Genomic DNA, 26,315 nt, shown 5'->3' on the forward strand with positions numbered 1-26,315 from the left:
TGGTTTTAAAAAAAAAATCCTGTGTAATCCAAAGAGGCACCTTGAAAGCTGACAGCAAGGCACTTCCTAATGTTGAGTTGCTGTAAGTTCCCCATGGTATTGGTGGCCTTGAGGCCTTTCCCTTAGACATGGGCTGTACATGGACAGGGTCATGGTTGGGTCCTTGGAGTTGACATTTATGGATGCTAATTCTTGTCTGCCTGGTTGTGGCCCTCCAAAACTGAAGCCAGCTGGAGCTTTTCATTGAAAGGGGCATCTCTGACTCCTTCCTTCCCTCTCCCAACAGGGCCCTCCTGGTCCCTTGGGCGCACAAGGTCCTATTGGTCCTCCTGGGCCACCAGGTTTAACGGTAAGATTCCTTAGCTAATCACATTGAATTAATTATTTTCTATCCTTAGAAGCAAATTTAGCTTCTCAGCAACAGGGGGAGAGAATTCTCCTTGCCCAGGCCTTCAGTTGGAGGCAGAGCTGCTGAGTGATTGCTACTGCAGCTTCAAAACCATAGCAATCCCCATAGCTGCTCACTAAGCACCCTCTGGCTTGAAGTAATAACAGTAACTGCATGCACAGCTTCCATCCTATACAGGGTTTACAGTTTTGTTCAATGGCTTTCAGCACCCCAACTTGTTTCAGTGCCCCTGCAGCTGCTGCATCCACTAGATCACCATTTGTGGTGGCTTAAATGCATCCCAGATCCACCAGCCATATTTTCAGTCTGTCCCCAAAACCCCTTGTGCACTACAGCAGAGGGAGCTCCTGTGCAGTCTCCCCCTATCCTCCTACCACCCTGTGCAGTGGAATGGTATTGCTTCTATCACTTCTGGGCACTATGAGCCTCTGGGGACTGGGAGAGGTGGGATTTTCACATAGATCAGTGTTGGATTTGGGGTTCCACTTGAACCTGCCAATGGGCAAATTAAATAAGGAAGCAATTTGTTGTGTATACTAATGCACTGAGTAAAGCTTCTGGGCATGAGGACGAGCTCTCAGTGGGAGACACAAATGCCCAGTCAATATGGTGTAATGTAAATAACTAGGACAAGATACAGGTCAGATCTTTCAGAATTATTAGCAGTGGTATTATTTATTAACATAACTCCTCATCATTGTGTCCAAAGTGCTTTGCAATCCCCTGAGGAGAAAATTTTATAACAGAATGATCTTGTTTTGTTTTGTTTTACAGGGACCTCCTGGTCCAAAAGGGGTTCCAGGGCCTAAGGTATACCCCTTTCTCCCCGCCACTGCCTTCTTTTCTTATTTTTCCTTAAGTTTTGTTCAACTCTGTTCTAAGCATTGTTTATTTTAACTCTTTGCAGGGTAATATGGGTTTGAACTTCCAAGGACCCAAGGGTGAAAAAGTGAGTAGAGGATTTTTACTGTATTGCTTTCAGAACGATTCAAGCTTCTTTTACTGCATACAGGCGTGGCTCATGTTGTCCATGTCTGTAATAGCCTGGGAAGTTTTATATATTTTGCCATCTTTTTGGGTGTTAGGGTGACCAAGGCCTTCAGGGACCTCCAGGGCCACCAGGACAAATTGGGGAGCAGAAGAGACCAAATGACGTAGAGTTTCAGAAAGGAGATCAGGTGAGTGGGAACGGAGGAAACTGTGTCCATCTACTTAGAGTAGCTCATTCAGTGGAGGCTGTACTACTCAGAATGACATCCCCCAAAGTATAGCTTGTTGGGGGTCCTGCTGCTTTTTCCAAGGCACTGAATTGTCATTTGCCTCAGCCAAGCCTATCCATTTTCCCTGTATCAGAGGATGTTTCAATCATATTGGTTCAGTTGTTTCATTTTGCACAATGTCTGAGCCATCTCCACATGTTTCCATTATTTAAAAAATTAAACTACACAAGAAAGAGTCTCCAAAATGAAATCCTATGGAAACAAAGTAACTAATCTTCCACAGCAAGATTTGAATGGCTAGTCAACTCTAAACATCCAGGCTGAGATTTTCCAAGCTCTCTTGGGATTCAGATGCCCAATTCCCATTCATTAGACATCTATGAAAATCTCAGCTGCATCTATCATACTATAATGAGGGGTCCTGTAAAAACTAAAATGCAGCTGACTTAACCTCCTTGTCATATATGACATCTTGAGTCCCTTCTTTCTTTTGGTCTAAATAAAGTCATTTTCCACTTTCTAAGCACCTAAATATGCGCATCTGGCTACCCCAGTGAATCTGTAGCCTTGCTGGCAATAATGCTACTGATTTTTAAGTTCCATTTTCCAAACTGTTGCTTTAACTTGTACAGAAACTTCCCCACCTTCAACTGCTGAAGAATCATTGGGAGAGATGCCAGTTCTGAAGATACTAAATTTGTCCTGTCCTGTTGATCCGACAACTTTTCACAATCCCACTTCTTTTACGGGGGCTATCCCAGATGAGTCAGGCAGCACAAGCAGAGGCATGAGTGCTTTGGGTTTTTTTCCTTTGAAGTTCTGTGGTAATGCCAAACACCAGCCTGACCTTAGGCAAGGGATGAGGTGTATATTTTGAGGTAGGAGTGGTCCTTCTTCTATTCTGCTTATACTGCACCCATCACCAGGATATCTGAATTTCTGAATAACTTCAATCAGACCCTGGAATTGGTTTTAGTTTTCTCCAGCTGTTTTAGGATTAACATCTTGCTTCATTCCATCTACCTTTTCATCCTATTTTTGTTGTCAAACATTTCAGCATGAAGAAAGCAACGGTGGTCTGCCCTTAAGTGGGATGTGGGAAGGAGTGCCAGACCTCTCCTCCTTTCACTTTGATCAAAGCAATTTGTCCTTTTCTTCATAAGAACCCTATTGAAGCATCCTTCAGATCTATCCACTAATACACATCCACCCTATGGAGTCATCCTGGAAAGGTGGGAGACTCTGGTGTTCTCAGATTCACTGGGCCCAGGGTAGTAGATGAAGAAGCAGAGAACTGGCCATCTCTTTAATTCTATATTTGTGGGGAAATTCTGGCCCCATTGAGAGCAATGGCAATACTTCCATTGACTTCAGGATTTCACCACAGTTGCCAACTTTCACACGGTAAATAAGCACCCCGACTTTCACAATAAGCCAAAAATCAAGCTAATCCCATTTCAGAACAAGCCAATCCCTAACACTCTATGTGACTAGATCCCCCTGGCGTGCAGTCTGGAACTGTGGTGGGCCTGCTGTGCACCCCTGACTCTCTCTCCCTCTCTTGCCCCTGCTTGCCCCACCCCTTGCCCCTGCTTGCCGGGAGCTGGTCAAAAAAAAGAAGCAACAAGCTACAAGCCAAAAACTAGCCAACAAGCAACTCACAAGCCAATTAAGCCAAAAACAAGCCCAATTTCTGCATTTTTTTCCATGGGTTTGGCATGTCTGGATTTCTCCTTTGAGCTTTAATTTCAGCTTACACACTATTGCATCTGGGGTCTCTGACAGTCTAGTAATGCCAAAAGGCAGCTCTATAGATATACAAAAGGAGACAGTATGACTGTACATTCCTTAGAAAGCACGAAGACCTACAAACACAATCTCCCAGCAAATTACATTTGTCCTTACACTAGCAATAATTTTAAGGTAAATATTTAGACTTTTGGTGAAAGTAATATACTTGGAAGTGAACCTTTTATAGACTGATGACCATCACAACTCAGTTTTTATTCATTCTGTAAAGGAGTCATCCCAAATTTAACAGTGGCCTGGGGCCATCACACCTGAAGTTGTGATCTGGATGGAAGCCCTGCAAGAAAAAAAGCAAATACTGCATAAAGTGCTTTGAGGGATTCAGTAGCTGATACTCTTCCCTCTAAGTTAGTAATGAACTAAGTATTCAGCATGTGCTGCTGGAGGTGCAGCTATAGAAAACAGAGGTCCTACCTTTCCACTAAAAATCCAATGGCATTATTTCCAAGAGTAGAGGTATTAATGGTGTCCTTGCAATTTTAGTAATTAATCTCTGCGCCTTGACTAACCTCCTGTAATTTCAACTGGCTAGGTTATTTTTATTTCCTGCCCTAGACTGTTGTGCAGCATAGCTGTGAGCAGCTAGCCAGCCACTGTGCTATATGCAAGAGGCAATTGTATCTCAATGATTCATTGAAATAAATAGACTGATCAGTTAATAAAATTTGTACCATTAACTTTGGGATACACATGGATCAAAGACACTTGTTAAGAACCACTAGCACTCATGGCATATGAAGAAGTTTAAATGGCAGCAAAATGTTGACCCAATGTTGGGTGGTGAGGGCTTTAACTCCCTTCTCTCTCTTTCCCCCCATGCCTGACAGGGTATTCCAGGAGAACGAGGTCCACCAGGACCCCCTGGGCCAGAAGGTCCTCCTGTGAGTAATTCCCACAGTGGCATTTTTTTCCTTAGAATAATGTAAGAGAATTGTAAATTTGTTCTGCTCTGTCCCCATGGGCTGACTATAAGACAATGTTTATGTGTTCAGGGTCCTTCAGGTGGCATGAAAGGTGAAAAAGGTGAGCAAGGAGAGCCAGGCAAAAGAGTAAGTACTTCCTTGAACCAAAGATTTTATTTTTCCAAATACTTTTAGCTTTGAGAATTAAGCAAATATTGAATTCAGGCCATCAGACTCTCTTGGTAAGAGATTTTCTTTCCTCTAATGATCTGACAAGATATTGCAGATGACACTAGTGATTCACTGGTGTGATTCTAGCTGAGTGTAAAAGCACCTTTTCAATGCACCCTAGTGGAATTACCCTGCGTGTCGATCTTAATCTTGAGGCAGGAACAAAAGAGGTAGAATCTCTGTCATAAGCATTGGAAATAAACACTTTACAGTTATGTATGCAAATTTTCTTTAAAGCTGTTGAGGCTGCACAGTTTGAGTGGCAGTTTCCTTTCAGAGAGGGCCTCCATTTAGTTATCCTAAAAGGAATCCCAGTAAGTCGTGCTATTGACACATTTGTAAGCTGGTGCCTGAAAAGCCATTCTAAATGGAGTTATCTCTGAGGTGAGCGAGTAGAACAGTAGCCTTTGAAAACAGGAGTTAACTTTTAATATCATCTCCTTTCTCTGGAGGAGTTGTTGCTGTGTATATGCAGTCTGATGAGAGGAAACACAGGGTAACCGCATACCTTGTACGGATGGCAATAGGTCACTTGAATCATGGATTCAGAGCCAACTTTACACCTTTCTTGAGTTTGGATTGGCTTGGGTATCACAGGTCAGTGGGGTGAAGTAAGATCAGCAGGGGTCCAGTAGGTGGACTGAGGAGATGAAGTAAAGAAAAGCTGCCATCAGTTCATAAATTCTCTATTGGAAGTTAGTTTCCTCGTATTATTCCTGCGCCCACAACTTCAATTGAGGGCAGTGAGCTGCTCTGAATATCAGACCCATAGGTTTCACAGAGGTTAACCAGGTGAGATAAAATGCTTTTATGATAGGTTTCCCCATTTCCCAGCCCCTGGTTTAAAAAAAGACTGTACAAAAAGTCCATTTATTAATTCAGCATTCTAGAGTCCTAGGCTTCACTAAGGAGGGGGTTTGTTTTGATTTGTTTTTTGGCCATGGGATAGAGAGGGACGAATATAAGGCCAAAACTCCCATTATATTTTGCATGCTTTCCCAAGTTGCTTCACTGTGAGATATTAATTGCGGGGGGCACACAAATCTGCATAGATCAGAAAGGGTACAAATCCTTGAGTTTTCTTTCACCCTAACTTTTACCCACAGTATATTTTCCCCCTCTGATTTGGGACATTTATGTTTACTGGGGGCTCAAAATTCAGTTCTGCTATGAGGTGTGACTCTACAGCAGCATGTGAGGTTCCATCTTTATTTCGTGTGGCTCAATTTCTTTATCAAATGGTCTCTTTTACAAGTACTGAGATGATTTTGTAATTGCCAGCCTCTGAAAGTCAGCCTGGGATCTCAAAGCACTGTTTTTTTTTCCAGATTGAGCATTGTCACTAGTGATAAAAATTCTGCAAACCAACCTGTCTCCTAGTTACACCTGTGTGGCCCCTGTTGTCTGCTGGGGGGTTGTTTGGGTGTGACTAAGGGCGAATTTTGGCTCTGACCAAACCTAGTCAACAGTGCTGTTGATGACTGAGCTGCAGTAGAATCCAACTCACTGTCCCCAATATGTGGTGTTATTGCAGTGCTAACAGTAAAAATGGTGCAAGTCACTTTTCAGAATAGAATCACAATTTAAGCCTTAAATCTATATCCAGGAAAACATTCAGTACGGGGGAAATCAGCATTTGTTAAGTTTGAGGTCATTTTATGCTGCATTCTGATAATACTTAGGATTTCTGTTTATCAAGCTTTTGTTACCCTGGTTTTCTATGTGACTCCTCATTTTAATTAATGCCAGCTGATTACATCTCTCTTCGTTGTGAGATTTATCATAGGGGTTGCATTCTAGAGAGAGTTTGCTTCATTTATCTACTACAAAGGAAAACAAATCATGCAATTCCTGGCAACAGCTCTTTGCCACTAACACTTTTTATTTTTCAATGCACGTTTGTGTTTTGAAGGGGAAACCTGGCAAAGATGGAGATCCTGGCCAGCCCGGTAGGGATGTGAGTATCTTATACATTTCTCACCTAAGCAGATTCTTTGTAATGCTCTTGAGATATTTGCAGCGAATATTTGAAGGATTTTTTTTTTTCCTTTCCTTGAAGGGTTTACCTGGCGACCCTGGTTTAAATGGTGTTCCAGGAAGAGATGGTGAAAAGGTGAGTGTGGGTTATTTGTCTTTACTGCTAGAATAGAGTGAAAGCCTGCCTGTCACTGAAGCTTGCACACCAATGCCCAGCACCTACTGAATAGAAATTGCATTGCCTTGCCTTATCTGTTAACCTGCAACAGAATCTTTGCAATCACTTGTTTCCTGACACATAAGAACATAAGACACTTTTTTGAAAACTAATTTTTTAGCTCTCATGTTCACAAATATGTCATTCAGTAATCTGTAAATATATCATTGGCAGGGTATGAAAGGTGAACGTGGTCTGCCTGGTCCTCCTGGAGTTGTAAGTTGCTTTTGCCTTCTTCTCTTTTTCTTCTATTTGGTTGGCAGTGTGCCATTTTGTCTCCTTATTTCTTCCAGGCATTAGTGGTCTCCAGTTAATGCTACTGCCTGAGAGATCCAGCAGGTAGCACCAGGCGTTAGTCACCACAACCCACTGCTCCCTTCCTTTAGGATGTGTGATCTTGGGTTCCAAGGTCTTTCAGTTATAAACACAAGGCCAGATTTGGATCTCACTTACACCAGTGTAAATCAGGGGCAAATTCACTGAAGACAATGCAATAAAACCAGCATAAATTAAGATCATGATCCATAGAGCTGGTCAAAAATTTTCAGTCAAAATGTTTTTCCGATGGAAAGTGGCTTTTTTCAATGAAATTTTTTTTCCAACCTGCTCTAATCATCCCCACAGTGAGCAGCACCATGAAAATATAAATATTCCCATGCTATTATTCATATAATAATCCATATTCATATAATCCTGCATCTGAGAAATTCTAATGACGTCATCAGGAGTTCTCACATAGGGTCGGATTCAGCCTGACTTCAGAGAGTAGTATCTTATTCCACAAGCAGTCCCCCTGAAACAAAGAATAGGGTCAAATTCTGCCCTGTTACACTGATGCAAATCCAGAGTATCTCCATTGACATATGTGGCATTGCTACGGATTTGCACCATCGTTGAAACTGCAGTTGAATAAATTATGTTAGATGAAAGCAAAAGGTTTTACAATGCTGGGGTGAAGATTCTATAGTTTGGAGGGGAGGGGTATTTTAGGTTTTCTTCTCTCCGTGTTTTTGGGAAAGGGCTGTGCCCTGAGGCTTGGCTGTGGAAACCTTTCTTGCTCTCACTCTGACAACATTCGGCTCTCAAATCACAAGAATGAAATGTGCTCTAGTATTTTTTAGCAAACCATGTGGGAATGTAGCACAGCCTCACAGTAATAGTGCACTCTGCTGGAACAGGGGACTTTCTTTTAGCAGAGTTTTATTTGGGATCTCAATTGCATTAGGAGGATCGTGCCATTGGTTTGAAATGTTGTGAGCTGGCTCTTGTGGCTTTGCTACACACTCACACACCTCTCTTCACCTTTCTAGTGACTTTTTCTTGGCTTGTTGATATAACAGATCACAGGAAATGGTGCAGAAGTGGGACCAAAAGGGAGCAAAGGACTTCCAGGATTTCCAGGACCCAAAGGCGAGCGTGGATATCCTGGCTTGACAGGGCCTCCTGGCTTGACAGGGCCTCCAGGTAAGAGTTGAGGTGTATTGCTTGTGTATTTTGCTATCTGGAGAGTTAGTTAGCTTCATGATCTTAGTTCACTGCCTAGTGGGGTGGTGGCAGTGTAGCAGTAATCACCATCACAATTGATACCCTGGTTGACAGATGGACTGAATGACCAGTGAAGGCAAAACTATTAAGAGCTACCTCTGAGCCCTGGAGATGGTCCTCCAGCTGAGGGTTGAGGCATGAGGACTCTTGAACAATCATGGTCCATGCTTTTGCTGTTCTGTGGTGAATAGAGGATGCTAGACTTCAGGGCTGTCAATGAATCACCAGTTAAGAGTGCTGGAGTAGTAATTTAAGGGTAGTGTAGCCCTTCATTGCTTGCATGTAATATATATTATCAGAGTTCTATTTGTATGGAGCAGAGTTTGTGTCAAAACTGTTGAGGCTGACTGTTAAATATAGGTTTAAATACAGACTGGCCAAGTGCTTAAAGGTGGAGTTGATGATGGATTATGTCTAGAAAGGGGTCGAAGGAGCTTGCTAGCCATGTCTATTAGAAAGCTGTACAGGGAAGGAGAACATTAGGTAACTCTAAAGTTATGACAAATACATACACATTCCCCCCCCCCCCCCCCCGTTTTTCCTTTCACTAGTCCTGTTACGATTTCTTCCTTACCTAAATTGTTTACTCATGTTAAGTCTCGGGGTCAAGTTTTCAACCAAAAGTCTCTGCAAATGTAATATTTGCCTGCCCCAAATTCCACACTTGTGCACACACGTGTACATCAGGATGTGCAGTTACCTGGTTTGCATAGGGGGTATGCCTGTAATTTGGCTCTCCTTATGGAGACCTGTTGAAAACACTTACCCCATAATATAACTCCTATGCCATGGTCACACACATGAAGATTTAGAGAGAGGATGTTGTAGTAGCAGCAACCTAGCCAGCTTTCATTTCACCTTTACAAAAGTCCATGATTTAAACCAGAGATACTGAAGAATTAACTTTTTTTCCATTTTAGGGATTACAGGTATAGGCCCACCTGGTCCACCTGGTTTGCCTGGGGAGCGAGGACAGAAGGGTATTCAAGGTCTACCTGGAGTTTCCATACCTGGACAGCCTGGACTTGATGGACGGCCAGGGCCACCTGGACCGCCAGGTGCCCCTGGACCTCCCGGAACAACTATCCCTCCTAGTAAGTGATATCTTCATTGACCTTCAGCCTTGAAACACTTGACAGATAGATAGTTACTCAACAACAAGGAAAAGAGACTAAATATCTATGATGTAGGTTTATTTTGTCCCCCTGCTCCAGGAACACCTATTCAGCTCTAGTAATGGAGAGACAAAGGTGATTTCATGTCACCTTTATGCTTCCTTCCCAGCTCCTGATGCAAGTTAGAGCACCAACAGGACTGCCCTAACTTTATGCTGTCTGCAAGGGTCCCCTTGCTAGCTAGGAATTACCATCTTATGTTTCGGTATGGCCTTGCCATGCCTTTTCCTGGCTCCCGCCAGCCCTGACGTACCCCTTTGTGTAAAGCAGACTATACAAGCTTTATTACAGCCCAGGATTCCCCCATATTGGGCAACTTTAAGGTCAGTTTGCACTACTCCAGTTGCACAGTGTTAATAGAGGAGGGCCAATGATCTGGTCCCAGAGGTGCAGAATATTGCTGCTTCCAACTCATGCTAACAAATCCCACTTGTTCTAAATAACAAAGTAGTTAAGGATGTGTTGGGATTTGCACTTAAATAAGGATTAAGTCCCTCTCTGTCATTCTTTAGAGATTGAGTTTAGTCTCCACATTTGGCCTAATAACTTGTTAGAGGACAATTAAAATTTCTGTTTTATTTCTGTAAAACAGTTCATAACTTGAAAAAGGAAACATTGTTAAAAGTGCTCTCTATATTAAATTTTGCTCCATCTTCTTCATGTTTCTTTGGGTCCTCTAACTAAGCAGCCAAAATCCCCCATGAACTCCAACTCCCCTCCCCTACACACACATGCCCCACATAATGTCTTGGGCATAGGCTACTTGGAGGTATTTTAATTAAATACATTGTTATTCCCCATATTTAGAATAACTCCATGGAATGGCTCAGGTCCATATGCTACTTCATATTCTAACTTTGCCAGCCTGCCTCCCAGGTCGAAGGCAGGGAGATAAGCTGAGCAACAGAGAGTCTGGAAGCAGGCTATGGTGGTCTGTGCTCAATGAGGGATGTGAAGGGCCAGACAAAGTGAGCAGGCTTGGAGAGGGAATGCGGGGTTGAGTGGGACTTTGGGAAGACGTTGGGAGGGAGGGGCTAGCATGGATGTGCCAGGGGGAGTCAGGGAGGAGCCTCATGTATCTACACTGAGGCTTTTTCATATCATGAGAGTTCTTCCCCATGGGTGCCGCTGCATATATGGGCACATTTATGAACAGAGTTATGGCTGCATATCAGTTGCTCAGGGTGGGGATGAGAAATGGAAGGGGAATATTGATTGGGGTGTAGATGTAACTGTTTATTTTCTTGTGTTTTATGGCTTGCATTGTTGTGCTGTGCAATGTAGAAGCCCCAGCCCCATGTTACCAGTGTCTGGGGTGGAGTAATAAAATGAGCTTCCCCAATCTCTGTTTAGTGTTTCCTGTCTCCGTTCGACTGATAGTAGAGCTAACTCTCTCTCTCTTAACTCTTTCACCTTTAGGTGACAGAGTGTGTCAGCGAGGACCCCCGGGTTTTCCAGGACTTCCAGGAGAAAAAGGTTTTATGGGGGAGCGAGGCCAGAAAGGTGCAGTGTCATAACTATGCTTTGTCTCTTTCTTGCTGTTTAAAGCATCTCCCACGTCAAAGAGAATAAATTCATGAATACGTAGGAAATGCTCAGATAATACAGTGATGAGCATCATAGAAAAGCCTGGTGTACATCAATAAAACTGTTAAACCTCTAAAAAACCTTGTAGGCTTTTTTTAAGAGAGTATGATTAGAATGTTTTCATGTTAGTTGTATTTTACTAAACATTTCCCATGTTGGTTGTTTTTTCCTTCTTGGAATCTTCATAATTATAACTCTTGACGCTGGCATTTAATGTCTTTTGAAATCCCAGCTCCTAGTATTGAAAAGATTTGCCCCCTAAAGGAGCTAATACCTGGAAAAAGTTCCACATTTGGATTTTTGAACACTGAAAGGATTTTGGTTTTTGTTTTGTGTTGTTTTGCATTTTTGGTAAACAAATTCCATCAGATACATCTGCTCTGTACCATGCGCTCTACCTGGAGTCCTTTTTCGGGTGATAGTAGATCTAAATGCTACTTTGGTTCCTAAAAATCAAGGAGGCTAAAGGTGATGTCTATGAGAAGCCTTCTGCTAATCTATTAAGATATCATATAATTATATACAATTATAATTATCATATGCAATGATATAATATATGGTGAATATAATGACAGTACTATTATGTTGGATGCTCTGTGTTTTCCAGAACTAAATGCTCATATCTGCTTTTATAATGTGACTCTTTCTAGGTGATAAGGGAGAGACGTGCTTTAATTGTATAGGAACTGGCATTTCTGGGCCTCCTGGAGACAGGGGACCACCCGGACCTCCAGGTAGCCCAGGTAAAACAAAAAACAGCTGGCTGCATTTTGTTCTTCATTTTATGGCCCACAGGTGTGTGTACGTTTTTGTGCAAACTCAGACACAAAGCCTAACTCCAATGTGTATGTACACATTACCGTGTGTGCCCAAGTGATGGTATGCAAGGGCACACGTGAGTTCACTATACACGAGTTGAGTATATGTGAAAGTCCACCTATTTTTGAAAATCTGACCCTTAAGAATCAGATTTTTAAAACGGTACAGATGCTCCTGCTTGATATTTTCTACTAGTCAGTGAGGCTCACAGGCACTGAGCTTACTTAAAAGGGTATTATCTGCTACCCGGTTACCTGGAAGGGAAATGAATTTCAACTCCTTCCTGTTTCAAAAGAGACAAAGAACCAGTTCAGAGATTACTGGAGGGGTGAGCTCTTTTAACATCATTGACATAAACTTCTAGTTACAAAGAACTTCTAGTTACACCTAAGATCAAGCTGTCCAAAACAGTGGGCTGAATTTGGTCTTGGTTTAAGTTAGCCTTTGCAATTTCAATGACATCAGTGGAGCCACAATTACATATGCTAGGGATTAATTTGGCCCAGCGGGTTTTAATAGGACAGGTAATCTATACAGCAGTTTTTGAGTGAGTAATATCTATGGCTTTATCTACTAGACTACACTGATGTATTGTAGAGCCATCCTCAATATTAGAGTAGTTGGTGGTGGGATAAGGATCTCATCATCATTTCACAAAATTGTGGTGACTTCAAAATAATGTAAGGTCTAAGGTAACGTTTTCAAAAGTGCCCGGGTGACTTTGGCACTTAAGAGTCTGGGTCCCATTGACTTTCAATGAGACGCAGGCATTTAAGTGCTAAATATTTTGAAAATTGGATTTAGGAGCCTGAGTCACATTGGAAGCTTTGAAAATTTTACCCCTGTCTAAATCTTGCCTGCTCTAAGAGATTTCTCCTGCTGCCTCAGCGTTGGCAAGTATGTACGTCAAACTAAGTGCCAGATATTCCCAATGCCTAAATCTTGCATTCTTTTATTTAATCAGGGTCTCCTGGTTTCCCAGGACCAAAAGGTGAAAAAGGGCTAACTGGCTTAACCGGGCTGGTCGGGCCACCAGTAAGTGTTGTTAGTATGTTTCATGGGGGGAATTGAATCTAATTTATCTTAAGCATAATATCAATTTACTATTAACTACATGTCCTTTCATTTGCACAGGGAAAAATTCCTATTCAACAGTCCTTTTCCATCTCTAATTACTATGAACCTATTGTCATAAAATTGCAGCATTCAGCAAGGAGATAGAGGAAAAATCTAAAATGCTTACTTTTCTTTCCTTAGGGATTTCCAGGACCTCCAGGTGCCCCTGGGCTTCCTGGTTCTAAAGGGGACCCCGGGGATAGCCTAGCTTTCCCAGGACTGAAAGGTGACAAAGGGGACACTGGTTTCCCAGGATCTCCTGGTCTTCCTGGCATAGATGGCTCTCCTGGACGAGAAGGACTGCCAGGTCTTCCTGGACCCAAGGGGGAACCTGTAAGTTGGGTTTTATACATGGATGAACAAGGTCTTAGGAATGTTGTGAATGCATTCAGAAAAGTACAGAGAAGGGGATGTGAAAATCCACTTTCCCCTAAGCGTAAGTTTGGCTTAATGAAATAATCTGTCTGGTGTAAAAGCTGCCCATCCTCAGCCCTGACAGTTATTCTATTTTTGCCCTTTCCCTTTCCGGCTCTGCTTTGTGCTGCATGAGGGTGGCAGAATGGGTCGCCATTGCTTATCTGTCAGTCCCTCTTTCTAAATGAGTAGCGGGACTGCTGTTGAACAATATACAGTGCCAATGCTCACTGTCCTTCCCACATGGCACTTCATTAACCTGCAGCTGGGGTAGCAAGATACAAGGACCAAGAGTCGAACCTGGTCTCCAGCATGATGATAACATGCCAGACAGCTACCGGCCTGGGGTTGGGAGGAATAATAATTAACACAGAAATTCTAAACAAAAATAATTGTTTCACTAGCTTTAAAACTAAACTCTTAAATCTGTTCTAAAGCAAATGATTGCTCTCCCCCCCCCCCCCCCCCCCCCCCGTTCAGGGTGGTGTTGCTTTCAAAGGAGGAATGGGACCTCCGGGTGATCCAGGAGTGCCAGGTCTTCCTGGAGACAGAGGACCTATGGGACCTCCTGGTTTTGGCCCACAAGGGCCTCAAGGTGAAAAAGGCATTCAAGGTGTATCGGGTCGTCCAGGTCCCCCAGGAGTTCCAGGTGGGTGTATTTTCATATGTTACTGAGCAATAACAGCAAGTTGTACCCATTTGGCTCAGCACAGCTTTCAGATCATTGGGCAGGGACAAGCATGAAGGCTTTTAAAATTGTACCTGAACGCAGTAATTAATCCTGGCATTTGTGAGCTTCCCTGCCAGTAGCCACGAGGTTGTCACAAATTGCCCTCTCTTCAACAGTACTGAAGTCCAAAGACTGTAAACCAACTTGCTGTAAAACTGGAACTACCTCTGCAGTCTAAATGCACCCTGCTAAACCCCATGCTGTGGTAAATGATGTAACTTTTTATTAAGATGATGATCACCAGCAGGGTGCTTAGAAATGTCAGACTTCATGACTTCTTTGAAGAACAATTTATAATTCACATATGGCAAGAAATGCTTCTGAGCCTGTGAAATGGGGCACAGTGGGGCTCAGTAAGGTGAAGTCTGAAAGAGAAAAGTCTTCAAGAGAACGTGAGTGTTTAACTTTTGGTATAAGGTCAGAAAAACGACACTTGTATTTAGATTGGACCTGATTCACTGATTTCAGTGCTATTGCAACAGTGTAAAATTGGAGTAACAGTGTTGAATCTACCCCATCTATGTGTAGATGACTAAGGATCTCTCTCCTTATGTATAGAATCTGTACACTGTAGAATGATGTGTCTGTATCCTATCCACTCTTAGGTCCGAAAGGTGAACCTGGCGAAACTATTACAGAACCAGGAGTTCCAGGCTCCCCTGGACCTCCAGGAAGAAATGGTGAAGTAGGACTTCCAGGTAAGAGCATAACTAGACTTCCAGGTAACCCTCTGAGTTTTCACCCTGACTAGCTTTTGCTAATTAAAAATGATTTTCTTCTGCAGGTGATCCTGGTCTGCCAGGTCAGCCTGGCTTGCCAGGCATCTCAGGTCCTAAGGGTGATCCAGGTATACCTGGCATTGGACTTCCAGGCCCACCAGGCCTAAAAGGTATACTTGCTACCACATCTTTGGAGGAGTGAATTATACTGGCTTTGGGCAGTGTCATTTTTCAGGTTTAATCTTTTTTTCTTAGCTTGTGCGGGTAGTTGCATTCTTAAAGCTCCAAAGTCTTTAAAAATGCCTACCTATGTTGTATGCCACTGTTAAAAGCACTGGAAAACCTCAATTTAGCTGTGGTCCTTCATGTCTGTTCTCCTGCACTTTTGTGGAAGCTTAGGCTTTTCAACCATCCTTGGGGTTAAAACCAAACAGAAGAGATTTTAGACATTGCAGAAGAAGACAGTTCAAGCAGTATATAGCATAAATAACATAATCTCCACAATCAGTCGCCTGATTCCATGTTTCTGATGTAAATAATTTGCTGCCACAATGAGAATACTTAAAATGAGGAACATCCTTCATAAGAAGGGGTGATTTGAGAGGTATCCTAGGACAGTGATGTAGTGGTCCAGATTGATATACAATGCATTATGCACATAGCTGTCTAAACTGAACTGGGGTGCTTTGGTGCAATAGTGCATTTTGAGCCAACCAGATCTAAAAGGCCTCTTTTAAAAGAACACTTACACAATGGCTGCCAAATCTTCCTGAAATGTACTGACACTTGTTTGTTGCCTTACGTCAGTTCTTATCCTAACGTCCTTGTTGGGTTGTAGGTTTCCCAGGAATGGCTGGCCCCCCAGGAGCACCAGGAGCCCCTGGACGACCAGGGCTCGAAGGGCCACCAGGACAATCTGGTTTCCCAGGACAAAAGGTCTGAAAATATCAATCTCTCTGCTAATGGGCTGTGGTTTAAGATTGAAGTTTGTCTCTTCAACTGTGCCATTGTAAAGTCTCTTCTTTGGTTGGGAGAGGTCTGCATCTGTAAGCAGCCCTCACCTCTCTCAAGTCAAAGGACCTATCAAGTCATTTATCTTTTCTTAGTCAGTAGCTGCTGTCCCCAGTGCTGTGTGTCCAGCTGCATTGCCTTGCAGAGTCTGCTGTAACACCTACAGTGCAGAGTCTCCTGATGTGTAGGACCAGAGTTGAACGTCATAGGGCAGGCTCGGATAGGATGCTCTGTGTAGCTGTCCACCTTAAACTGGTGATGGGGTGGGAATGGAATGGTCAATTTTACTGAAAACGTGTCCCTTCTTCCTACCCACCAGCATTTGTCCCTACCCCTGGAATGGATGCAGCAGAAAAGTAGGGAGATACTTTCATTTAATCCCTTAAGGCTCTTCCGAATTTGAGTGAAGACACTAGCTAATCAACAAAAATGGTCCTTCATGAGCACAGCAAATGGTGTTCTGCTACCAGTTACTCTAGCAGCTAGGGGCCAACAAAGCTTAATAGATTTGTTTCATGAGACTGCAGTCAGGGTGGCTACACTCCCAACCAAGGGCTTGTACAAGAAGGATCCCCTGACCCTAAGAAAAGAACTTCGGGTATGATTCAGGCCATGTTTCCTGAGGGGTGCCCCGTTTTATCCTTTCCCTTCCTGGACACTTTATAGCTGCAGTACTAGAGCCGTTCCTGTAGCCTCTAGGTGTGATGTGAACTGGCCCTCCACACCGTCCATGCCAGGTGGCCCTTCCCTCCTTATTGCGCACTCCCCCCAGAGGCTGGTCGTGTTTGTATGGTGTTGGAGGATTGGAGTGTATCCCTCCAGGAGTATGTTCTGTTACTAGATGAGTGACATGGATTTTGCTGTAATATCAGAAATCCCCCTTTTCTGTCAGGTGACTAATGTTGCCTAATCTTTCCCAGAATGATTTGCCTGAGCTGTGTGGCTGTAAATATTTTGGGAGGCTTTTTTTTTTTTTTTAACCTCATGGCTTTTGGGGGGCTGGAGGGGAGGGGGGAATGTTTTTCCCCTTTGCTACTTTAAACGTTATCAGAAAGAGCTAACCTGCAAAACCCATTTCTTTTTTCCTTACATCATAGGGGGACCCTGGATTTGGTGTCCCGGGACCACCTGGGCCACCAGGGCCACCGGGTTTTAAAGGAGCTCAGGGACTGAAAGGTGATCCTGGCTTCCCAGGAAACCCTGGTTTGCCAGGGCGGTCAGGTTCAGATGGAACTCCTGGGCCAAAAGGTATAGAGAACCCTCCATTATCTTCTGTTGAACACTATATGACTCTTAATCACTGAAAATCAGCCTGTTATTGTGTGACAGTTACTTAGGGCCAGATTTTTAAAAGTATTTAGGTGCCTAATTCCCACTGTAATTATTTCAGTGGGAGTTAGGCACTTAAATACCTTTAAAAATCTGGCCCTGAGACTGCTTACATTGGGGCTGGTTTTTCCAAAGTGCAAAGCCTCTTGGTATGCATATGGACTGTGCCTGTCTAAATGCACGTGGCAAACTGAGGTTTGTGTCCCCAGGCAGACCGAAGTGCATGCATATTTTTGTATGTTTGAAAATCTGGCCTCTAGCTGACAGAGACAAATCCCAACTGGTGAGGATGCCATACTTAAATGGAGCCACTTGTTTACCTACCACAGTAGGCATTTAAAGTCAAAAGGGAAACTACACAAAAATGAGGAAGCTAGTTAAATGGACATTAAAAGGAACAGTCACGGGTTGAAATGCCTGAAAACGGTGTGGAGCTATTTCAAAATGCCATAATAGAGGCTCAAACTAAATGTATATCGAAAGTTTTAAAAAAAAAAACAACAGTAGGAGGACCAAAAAATGCCACATGGCTAAACAGCAGAGTAAAAGAGGTGATTAGTGGCAAAAATGCATCCTTTAAAAATTGGAAGTCAAATCCCAGTGAGGAAAATAGAAAGGAGCATACACTCTGGCAAGTCAGCTGTAAAAGTATAAGTAGGCAGGTCAAGAAAGAATTTGAAGAGCAACTTGCTAAGGACACACAAACTAACAGAGCAAAAAAAATGTAAGTAATCAGAAGCAGGAAGCCAGCCAAACAATCAGTGGGGCCACTGAACAATCGAGGTGCTAAAGGAGCACTCAGAGAAGACAAGGAGAAACAAAATGAATTCTTTGCATTGGTCTTCGCTGCAGAAGATATGGGTGACATCTCCACACCCAAGCAATTCTTTTTAGGTGACAAATCTGAGGCACTCTCCCAGATTGAAGTGTCTGTAAAGGAGTTTTGGAACAAACTGATAAAATAAACAGTAATAAGTCACCTGGACCTGAGGTATTCTTCCAAGAGTTCTGAAGGAAATTGCAGAACTACTAACTGTGATGTGTAACCTATCGCTTAAATCAGCTTGTGTGCCAGATGACAGGAGGGTAGCTAATGTAATGCTTATTGTTTAAAAAGGCTCCAGAGGTGATCCCAGCAATTACAGGCCGGTAAGCCTAACTTCAGTATCAGACAATTTGGCTGAAACTATAATATAGAACAGAATTATCAGACAGATAGATAAACATTATCTGCTGGGGAAGAGTCAACATGGTTTTTGTAAAGGGAAAATCACGTCTCTCCAATCTATTTGAATTCTTTGAGTATATCAACAAGCATGTAGACAAGTGTGATCCAGTTGGTGTAGTGTGCTTGGCCTTTCAGAAAGCCTTTGACAAAGTCCCTCACCAAAGACTCTTAAGAAAAGTAAGCAGTCATAGGATAAAAGCGAGGGTCCTCTCATGGATCTGTAACTGGTTAAAAGACAGGAAGCAAAGGATAGGAATAAATGGTCAGTTTTCACAATGGAGAGAGTTCAATAGTGGGGTCTCTCAAGGATCTGTGCTGTTCAGCATATTTATAAACGATCTGGATAAAGGGGTACACAGGAGGTGGCAAAATTCACATACAAATATAAAATTACTCAAGATAAGTCCAACACTCACTGTGAAGAGTTGCAAAGAGATCTCACAGAACTAGGTGTCTGGGCAAGAAAATGACAGATGAAATTTATTGTTGATGGGGCAAAGTAATGCATATTGGAAAAATAATCCCAATTACACATATAAAATGATGGGGGCTAAATTAGCTGTTAGCACTCAAGAAAGAGATTGTAGAGTCATCATAGAATCAGAGTACTGGAAGGGACCTCAAGAGGTCTCTAGTCCAGTCCCCTGCAGGACTAAGTATTATCTATTCTGCACCATCCCTGACAGGTGTTTGTCTAACCAGCTCTTAAAATCTCCAATGATGGAGATTCTACAACCTCCCTAGGCAATTTATTCCAGTGCTTAACCACCCTGACAGAAAGTTTTTCCTAATGTCCAACCTTGCTGCAATTTAAGCCCACTGTTTCTTGTCCTATCCTCAGAGGTTAAGGAGAATAATTTTTCTCCCTCTTCCTTGTAACAATGTTTTGTGTACTTGAAAACTATTATCATGTCCCCCATTAGTCTTCTCTTCTCCAGACTAAACAAACCCAATTTTTTCAATCTTCCCTCATAGATCATGCTTTCTAGACCTTTAATCATTTTTGTTGCTCTTCTCTGGACTTTCTCCAATTTATCCACATCCTTCCTGAAATGTGGCACCCAGAATTGGACACAATACCCCAGTTGAGGCCTAATCAGTGTGGAGTAGAGCGGAAGAATTACTTCTTGTGTCTTGCTTACAATACTCCTGCTAATAGATCCCAGAATGATGCTTGCTTTTTTTTTTTCCCAATAGTATTACACTGTTGACTTGTAGTTAGTTTGTGATCCACTATGATCCCCAGATTCTTTTCCACAGTACTCCTTCCTAAGCAGTCGTTTCCCATTTTGTATGTGTGCAACTGATTATTCCTTCCTAAGTGGAGTACTTTCCATTTGTCCTTGTTGAATTTCATTCTGTTTACTTCAGACCATTTCTCCAGTTTGTCCAGATCATTTTGAAATTTAACCCTATCCTACAAAGCACTTGAAAACATCCACTCAATGTGCAGTGGCAGTTAAAAAAAAAAAAGCTAACAATGTTAGGAACCGTTAGGAAAGGAATAGATAATAAGACAGAAAATATCATGATGTCACTATATAAATCCATGGTACACCCACACCTTGAATGCTGTGTGCATCACAAAAAAGATATATTAGAATTGGAAAAGGTACAGAGAAGGGCAATAAAAATGGTTAGAGGTATAGAACAGTTTCTGTGCAAGGAGAGATTAAAAAGACTGGCACTGTTGAGCTTAGAAAAGAGATAATGAAGAGCAAATATGATAGATGTCTATAAAATCATGAAAGCTATGGAGAAAGTGAATGGAGAAGTGTTATTTACCGCTTCTCATAGCACAAGAATAGGGGTCACCCAACAAAATTAATAGGCAGCAGGTTTAAAACAAACATAAGGAAGTACTTCATACAGTGCACAATTAATCCTTGAACTTGTTGGCGTGGGATGTTGTGAAGGCCAAAAGTATAACTGGGTTCAAAAAAGAATTTGATAAGTTCATGGAGCATAAGTCCATCACTGGCTATTAGCCAAGATGATCAAGCATGCAACCCCATGCTTTGGGTGTCCCTAAACCTCCAACTGACAGAAGCTAGAACCGGATGACGGGATGGATCCCTCAAAATTGCCCTGTTCTATTCATTTCCTCTGAAGCATCTGTCACTGGCCACTGTCAGAAACAGGATACTGAGCTAGATGGACCATTGATATGACCCAGGGCAGCCATTCTTACCTTACATTTACCAATTTGATTCATTTTATTCTCACGTAAGCTACTTTAATTATTTATGAACTTCTGGCATTAGCAATTGTCTGCACTGTATTGCAATATATCTCTGGTTTGGTGTATAGCAAAGGTATTTGTGAACAGGTATATAGACTAGTGTACTATGGCACAGTAACACGTCTTTGGACCATCGTTCAAAAGTGGCCTCTGAAATTACATGGACAGTGGGTATTTGCACACCTAACTTCCACTTGCATGTGTGCAGGGACCAAATTCCAGTGAACAATGTGTAGACACTTCATAGATGACTTCTGAAAATGAATGTGAAAACCCTGAGATTCCTCACTGTTGAACTAAATTAGAATTTCCTTTAAGGTGACCCTGGACCAAGCGGACCACCTGGGTTAGTGGGACCCCCAGGGTTCCCAGGAATTGGTGGTCAAGGTCCATCGGGACAACCTGGCCCTCCAGGACCTGTGGGCCCACCAGGTAAGAGTTGAGTGATTATAACTTTGGAGTTATTGCTGACATGTTAGGCACACCAGCTCAGGGTGTGTACAAAAGTGCCAGTGAACAACAAATAGGAAAGGAGGGCCGGAGACTTCATGACTCTCAGTTTGGACAGAACATGGGCCAAGTTCTGCCTTTATATTCTGTCCCATGCAAACCCACAGAAGGCACTGGGGGTTGCACAGTGATGGACAACTGGGAAAAATTTGGCCCTTTACGTTCGTTAATGCAGCCTAAGAAGCTCCTGTCCTTGGCAGAGGGGAGTGGCATGTTAATCTAGCACTTCTGGGTTATTGAGAGGGTAGATAATATGCCTTCAATGCTATGCTGTCTTTAAAAAGACAAATTACGTGATACCCAATTCTGGAGATACAGTGTGCTGTCAATTGGTATTGAAGTCAATGGTTGCTGTTGAGGGTGCTCTGCACCTCACAGGATCAGGCCCATAATGTTAAAGGAAATAGTTCTCTCAGAGCCAACATAATATTGAAAATGTGGTACTTTTATTGACCTTAAGGTTACATTATTCTGCCAACCAAAATAATGTCTTTGTTACTCAAGTGTGCACAGATTATGTACTGGAAATTATTTCATGACCCTTAAGTGAAATAAATTGACCTATATGATTAAGTATCAAGACAATCCTTTACTATTGAAGCAGTTTAACCAACTTGACACTTTATATTCAGTTGGCAAGACCCATTTTTAAATAACTTCAATTTTATTGTGATCCAACATTTATAAATTTGACATTTTGTGCCTTGACCAGAAGCAAACAAACAAAAAAAAGACCCTATGTAACAATACTGTTCCTCATACTACTTCCATTAAAGTCCATAGGTAGACATTCAGAGCGTGATCCAGTGCCAACTGAAGTCAGTGGGAAGTCTTTCCATTCACTTCAATAGGCATTGAAGTATGGCCTAAATCAGCTGAAAAATGGCTTTGATCCTAGGTATTTCAGAATGGTTGGTCCATTTCTGCATCAGGTAGAAAAAGAACACTGCAAGCACTATTAGTCTATTGTATGAACAAGAAACTACCAGAAGAAAGGGTCATATACATTCAATTTATAAATGCACAACTGGAAAAAAACATTGTTCATTTTAATTCAGTTAATGATAGTTTGTGACTTCCAGGACAGCCATTTCCATCATGCTCTTCATTAAGCAAAGTTGGGAAGTTCTGGGACTCCTTGTTGGGTCCAGGTTAAATTACCAAACTAGGAGTCTGCCCATAGTACTAATGGGGAGCATGTCTCTAGCAAAGGGCGTTTTGGTAATCTTGTATTTAAAATTACTTAATTTTTATAAAAAGATTTCCTAGTTCCAACACTATATACGGGGCGGTGGGGGAGGGAGAAGGGGATTACATTTCTGTTCACAAAGTATTTTATTTTTGAGAGCGGTTTTTCTACATTACTTTCACTGAATGGGATTTCCACTTCTCTAACCCTGTGACTGCAAATGCACAGCAATTACCATAGTGAGAATGTGCTGTATGAACTAGAGAACAACTTTATGTTAATGCTGAAATGTTTTAAAAATATACCTAGTCTTTGCTGTACACGTCTAGATACTGCTACTGCATGACCACTATCCTAAACTTCTGATTTGTTTTAGTGATAGCCACCCTAAGTGAAGAGCCAAAATTTGGGCTGGCATTATAGATAGTGCATGGCAGAAAACCCATGGCCAGCAGAGGAGCAAGGGGCAGAGGTACCTGAACATATACCTAGCTTTAAGTGTTTCAATAGTCCCACTGACTTTAAAGGGATTGCTCATATGCTTAAAGTCTGGCATATGCTTACGCACCTTGCTCACATAGAGAAGCTGATCTGCAGGTCCTCTGCCTGCAACCTGGTTTCAGTGCCCGGTGTTGGGGATGGAAGTGATCTGAATGACCTATGTATTGGCTCCCTGACCTATCAGTGACCTCTCTACATGCCCCCATGGCACAGACTATGCCTGGCTGTAGTAGGGGGGTTGTTAGACACACAGAGCAACACTGCTTTTTAAGTGTGTGAAAGGTGTGTCTTTGGGTGTCCATTATACCTGTTTCCAGGTGCTAGGCAGAGTTTGACTCCATGTGGTTGCTGATTACCTCTTAGACCACAAAGCTTTTCTTTTCCCAAGTAAAACACATATACCTGTCTCAATGGATCGGTATGGCTAATTTTTCATTGTAGATCTGTGTTAAAGATCACTGTGGCTACTAACAGCATGACAACATTGAAATGTAGTGCATGAAACGTAGTGCATGACTGAGGCTTTAAGTAAACCACCTACTTTAATCCTATAGGCTAGGGGTCGGCAACCCGCGGCACACAAGCCAATTTTTACTGGCCCGCTGCTGCCAGCCGGGGTCCCGTCCGCTGGCCCCGCTCAGCCCCCTGCCTGCCTGGATGAACGGAATCCTAGGCCGGCAGCGAGTTCAGCAGGAGCGACGGCCAGGACCCCGGCTGGCAGGAGCCGGCGGCCGGAACTCCAGACCAGTAGCGGGCTGAGCCGCTCAGCCCGCCGCCGGTCTGAGGGTTCGGTCCGCCTGCTCCGCTCAGCCAGCTGCCGGTGTAGGGTTCTGTTGGGGGGCCCCTGTAAATGTAAAATTTATTTTGGCACGCGAAACCTTAAATTACTGAAGACTTGGCACGCCACTTCTCAAAGGTTGCTGACCCCTGCGATAGGTGCTGCTACTTGTCTGGTGCAGTGTGCATGTTGCCTCCCCCATCACTCATTCCTGTTTCCCACTGAGTCAGAATAGACTACTCCTTTTCATTATAGTAGATTAACTTTCTTGGGATTCTGTTTTTCAGGGCAATTGGAACAATCTTAAGTATTTCTTTGTTCAGATTTTCTTTTCTATGCACCACCATTTATTCAAACAGTTTGCAGTGTCTGTATATTTTGTTTTTACAAAACGAGCTACTCCAGTGTTTATTCCGTAGCATATTTTACTACAATTCTGATCCAGTCAAACACATTTGAGAAGCAGAAGAGATAACCAAATGGGAATGTTATCACAGATTCAAAGACATGTTGATTTTACTCCATGTTCACCTATCAAGAAATATTGAAAGTATTTGTCCTTTTACCAGGTTATATACTACCTTCATAGTTTATTTTGTTTGCTGATGGAGTCCCCATAGACACTGGAGCATGAGCCATACCTTCTGGGGCTTTGTTTTTCCCCTACCAGGGGAACAATTCCACTCACAACACTCTCATTTATTATATATTTATATAATTTATTATATATATTTATATAATTTATTATGTTTGTTATGGTAGGAACCAAAGAGTAATTGACCAGTGCAAGCAGATAGGCACATTTTTCTTTGTGAGTTGAAGATGCCTGATTTACCTCTAGTCTGTAGAGCAGGAGTCTCAAACTCAGTTTACCTTAAGGCCAGTGCCAGTCCTCAAATCCTCCCAGCGGGCCATTAATGTCACTCATGCCGCCCAGAACCTGCCCCTCCAAACTCTGCCCCCCACCTGCCTATGGCTCTGGGAGGGAGTTTGGGTGCTGGGTGCAGGCTCTGGGCTGGGGCAAAGGGTGGGGTGCAGGAGGAGTGGGTGGGGTTGCAGGCTCTGGGACAGAGGAGGGGGGAAGGGTGCAGTCTCTGGGAGGGAGTTTGGGGGTGGGAGGGGTGTGTGGGGAGGGATGCAGGAGGAGGGGGTGGGGTTGCAGGCTCTGGGAGGGGGTGCAGAGGGAGGGGGTGCAGGCTCTGGGAGGGAGTTTGTGGGCAGGAAGGATGTATGGGAAGGGGGTGTAGGCTCTGGGAGGGAGTTTGGGGGCTGGGAGGGTGTGGGAAAGGGGAGGAATTGCAGGCTCTGGGAGGGAGTTTGGTGGTGGGAGAGGATATGTGGGGAGGGCGTGGGGGTACAGGCTCTGGGAGGGGATCAGGGGGTGCGGCACTTATCTGGGCCTCCATGCATGGCTGCCTCCAGGCACCGCCCCCGCAGCTTCCCATTGGCTGCAGGGGCACTCGGGGCCGGGGTAGTGTGTGGAGGCACAGCCCCGCCCCGGGGCCGCAGGGAGGGGCCGGCAGACACATGGAGTGAGCGCGCAAGAAGCCGCTCAGCTACGCTGCACTGCCGGTGATGGGCAGGGTCCCAGGCCGTTTTAAATCGCCCGGGGAGCAGCACCCAGGGCCGGCAGGCGGAGCCAAGGGAGAGACCCCCAAATTGCTGGAGCCCCGCGGTACATTGGGGAGGTTCTCGGGCTGCAGATGGCCTGCGGGCTGGGACTTTGAGACCCCTGCTGTAGAGTGAGAGTTTCTAAATCACTCTTGAATCTTTGTTCTTACAGTGGGCAGCGCAAAGCACTATCTGCTGCAGCATTGGGCTGTCCTACACTACTTATTCTTTATTGTTCCTGACACTGAATGTGTCAAAATAATCTCCATAAGAGAGATTACAGAAGGGGCTCCTAACTAGTGCATGGTATTGTCTTCAAACAAACTTGAGACAATGGGGAAAATATTATTTTATATACTATAATACACAACAGAAAAATAATTCATGTAGCACCACATCTTACTAAGCTCTCCAGGAGCTTTATAAAGAGCCATCAATATAGTAACAGTCTGCAACAGCAATAGGCAGCTAAGCATTCCCAATAAGGGATTCCGTTTTTCTTTATAAAGTGGAAGCATCTTTGAAAAATCCCTTTTGGAGGGATCTCCAGACAGATGGTGCTGAACAGCAAACTATCAACCACCCAGTAGGACACGCACACGTGTCAGTGAGATGAACAGGCCAGCATCAAATGGCTGTGTTGGTGCAGGCAGTGTGAAAAGATGGTTTGAGAGGAGATCTTGGACCATTTCCAAAAGCTTGCTAGGTTAGGAGATAGGAACACAGTCCAACGTTTTGTTTTGTTTTTTTGAAAGATTGCACTGTAGTATTTAAAAAACTTTCAGTCAGTTACTTCTCTCTGTGTAGAATGGTGGCTGCTGTTGAAAAATGCCTATAATGAAATTTACTTACAAACCAGTTTCTTGTAGCTGTATTACTGTTGTATCCTTTGTAGTTAGACCTATGCTCAGTAACTTTAGTATAGATTTTTGTTCTAATCTTTATGTGCTTAATTTTGTTTCCTAACCTAATGACTCTCTTGCAACTCATTACTTTTCCCTGTGCCTCAACTTCCTGATGAATGCTAACTCGCTGGGTTTTGAACC

The 26,315-nt window shown here is 43.2% G+C and overlaps 1 protein-coding gene across 1 annotated transcript in view; it reads left to right on the top strand.

The window, feature by feature from the left end:
* The window catches only part of COL4A5 (collagen type IV alpha 5 chain), a 140,198-nt gene that overhangs the window by 76,686 nt on the left and 37,197 nt on the right, over positions 1-26,315 (top strand). The window contains exons 10-30 of the mRNA XM_054038885.1: positions 287-349; positions 1,184-1,219; positions 1,317-1,358; positions 1,495-1,587; positions 4,266-4,319; positions 4,431-4,487; positions 6,484-6,528; positions 6,631-6,684; positions 6,940-6,981; positions 8,106-8,229; positions 9,231-9,404; positions 10,905-10,988; positions 11,723-11,815; positions 12,856-12,926; positions 13,149-13,340; positions 13,902-14,070; positions 14,757-14,849; positions 14,936-15,040; positions 15,709-15,806; positions 16,979-17,129; positions 20,999-21,112. Of these exons, the coding sequence (XP_053894860.1) occupies positions 287-349; positions 1,184-1,219; positions 1,317-1,358; positions 1,495-1,587; positions 4,266-4,319; positions 4,431-4,487; positions 6,484-6,528; positions 6,631-6,684; positions 6,940-6,981; positions 8,106-8,229; positions 9,231-9,404; positions 10,905-10,988; positions 11,723-11,815; positions 12,856-12,926; positions 13,149-13,340; positions 13,902-14,070; positions 14,757-14,849; positions 14,936-15,040; positions 15,709-15,806; positions 16,979-17,129; positions 20,999-21,112 (1,954 nt within the window). The remainder of the gene's footprint in view (positions 1-286; positions 350-1,183; positions 1,220-1,316; positions 1,359-1,494; positions 1,588-4,265; positions 4,320-4,430; positions 4,488-6,483; positions 6,529-6,630; positions 6,685-6,939; positions 6,982-8,105; positions 8,230-9,230; positions 9,405-10,904; positions 10,989-11,722; positions 11,816-12,855; positions 12,927-13,148; positions 13,341-13,901; positions 14,071-14,756; positions 14,850-14,935; positions 15,041-15,708; positions 15,807-16,978; positions 17,130-20,998; positions 21,113-26,315) is intronic.

The sequence above is a fragment of the Malaclemys terrapin genome, chromosome 9 (assembly GCF_027887155.1).
Source record: "Malaclemys terrapin pileata isolate rMalTer1 chromosome 9, rMalTer1.hap1, whole genome shotgun sequence".
Classification (NCBI taxonomy): domain Eukaryota; kingdom Metazoa; phylum Chordata; order Testudines; family Emydidae; genus Malaclemys; species Malaclemys terrapin.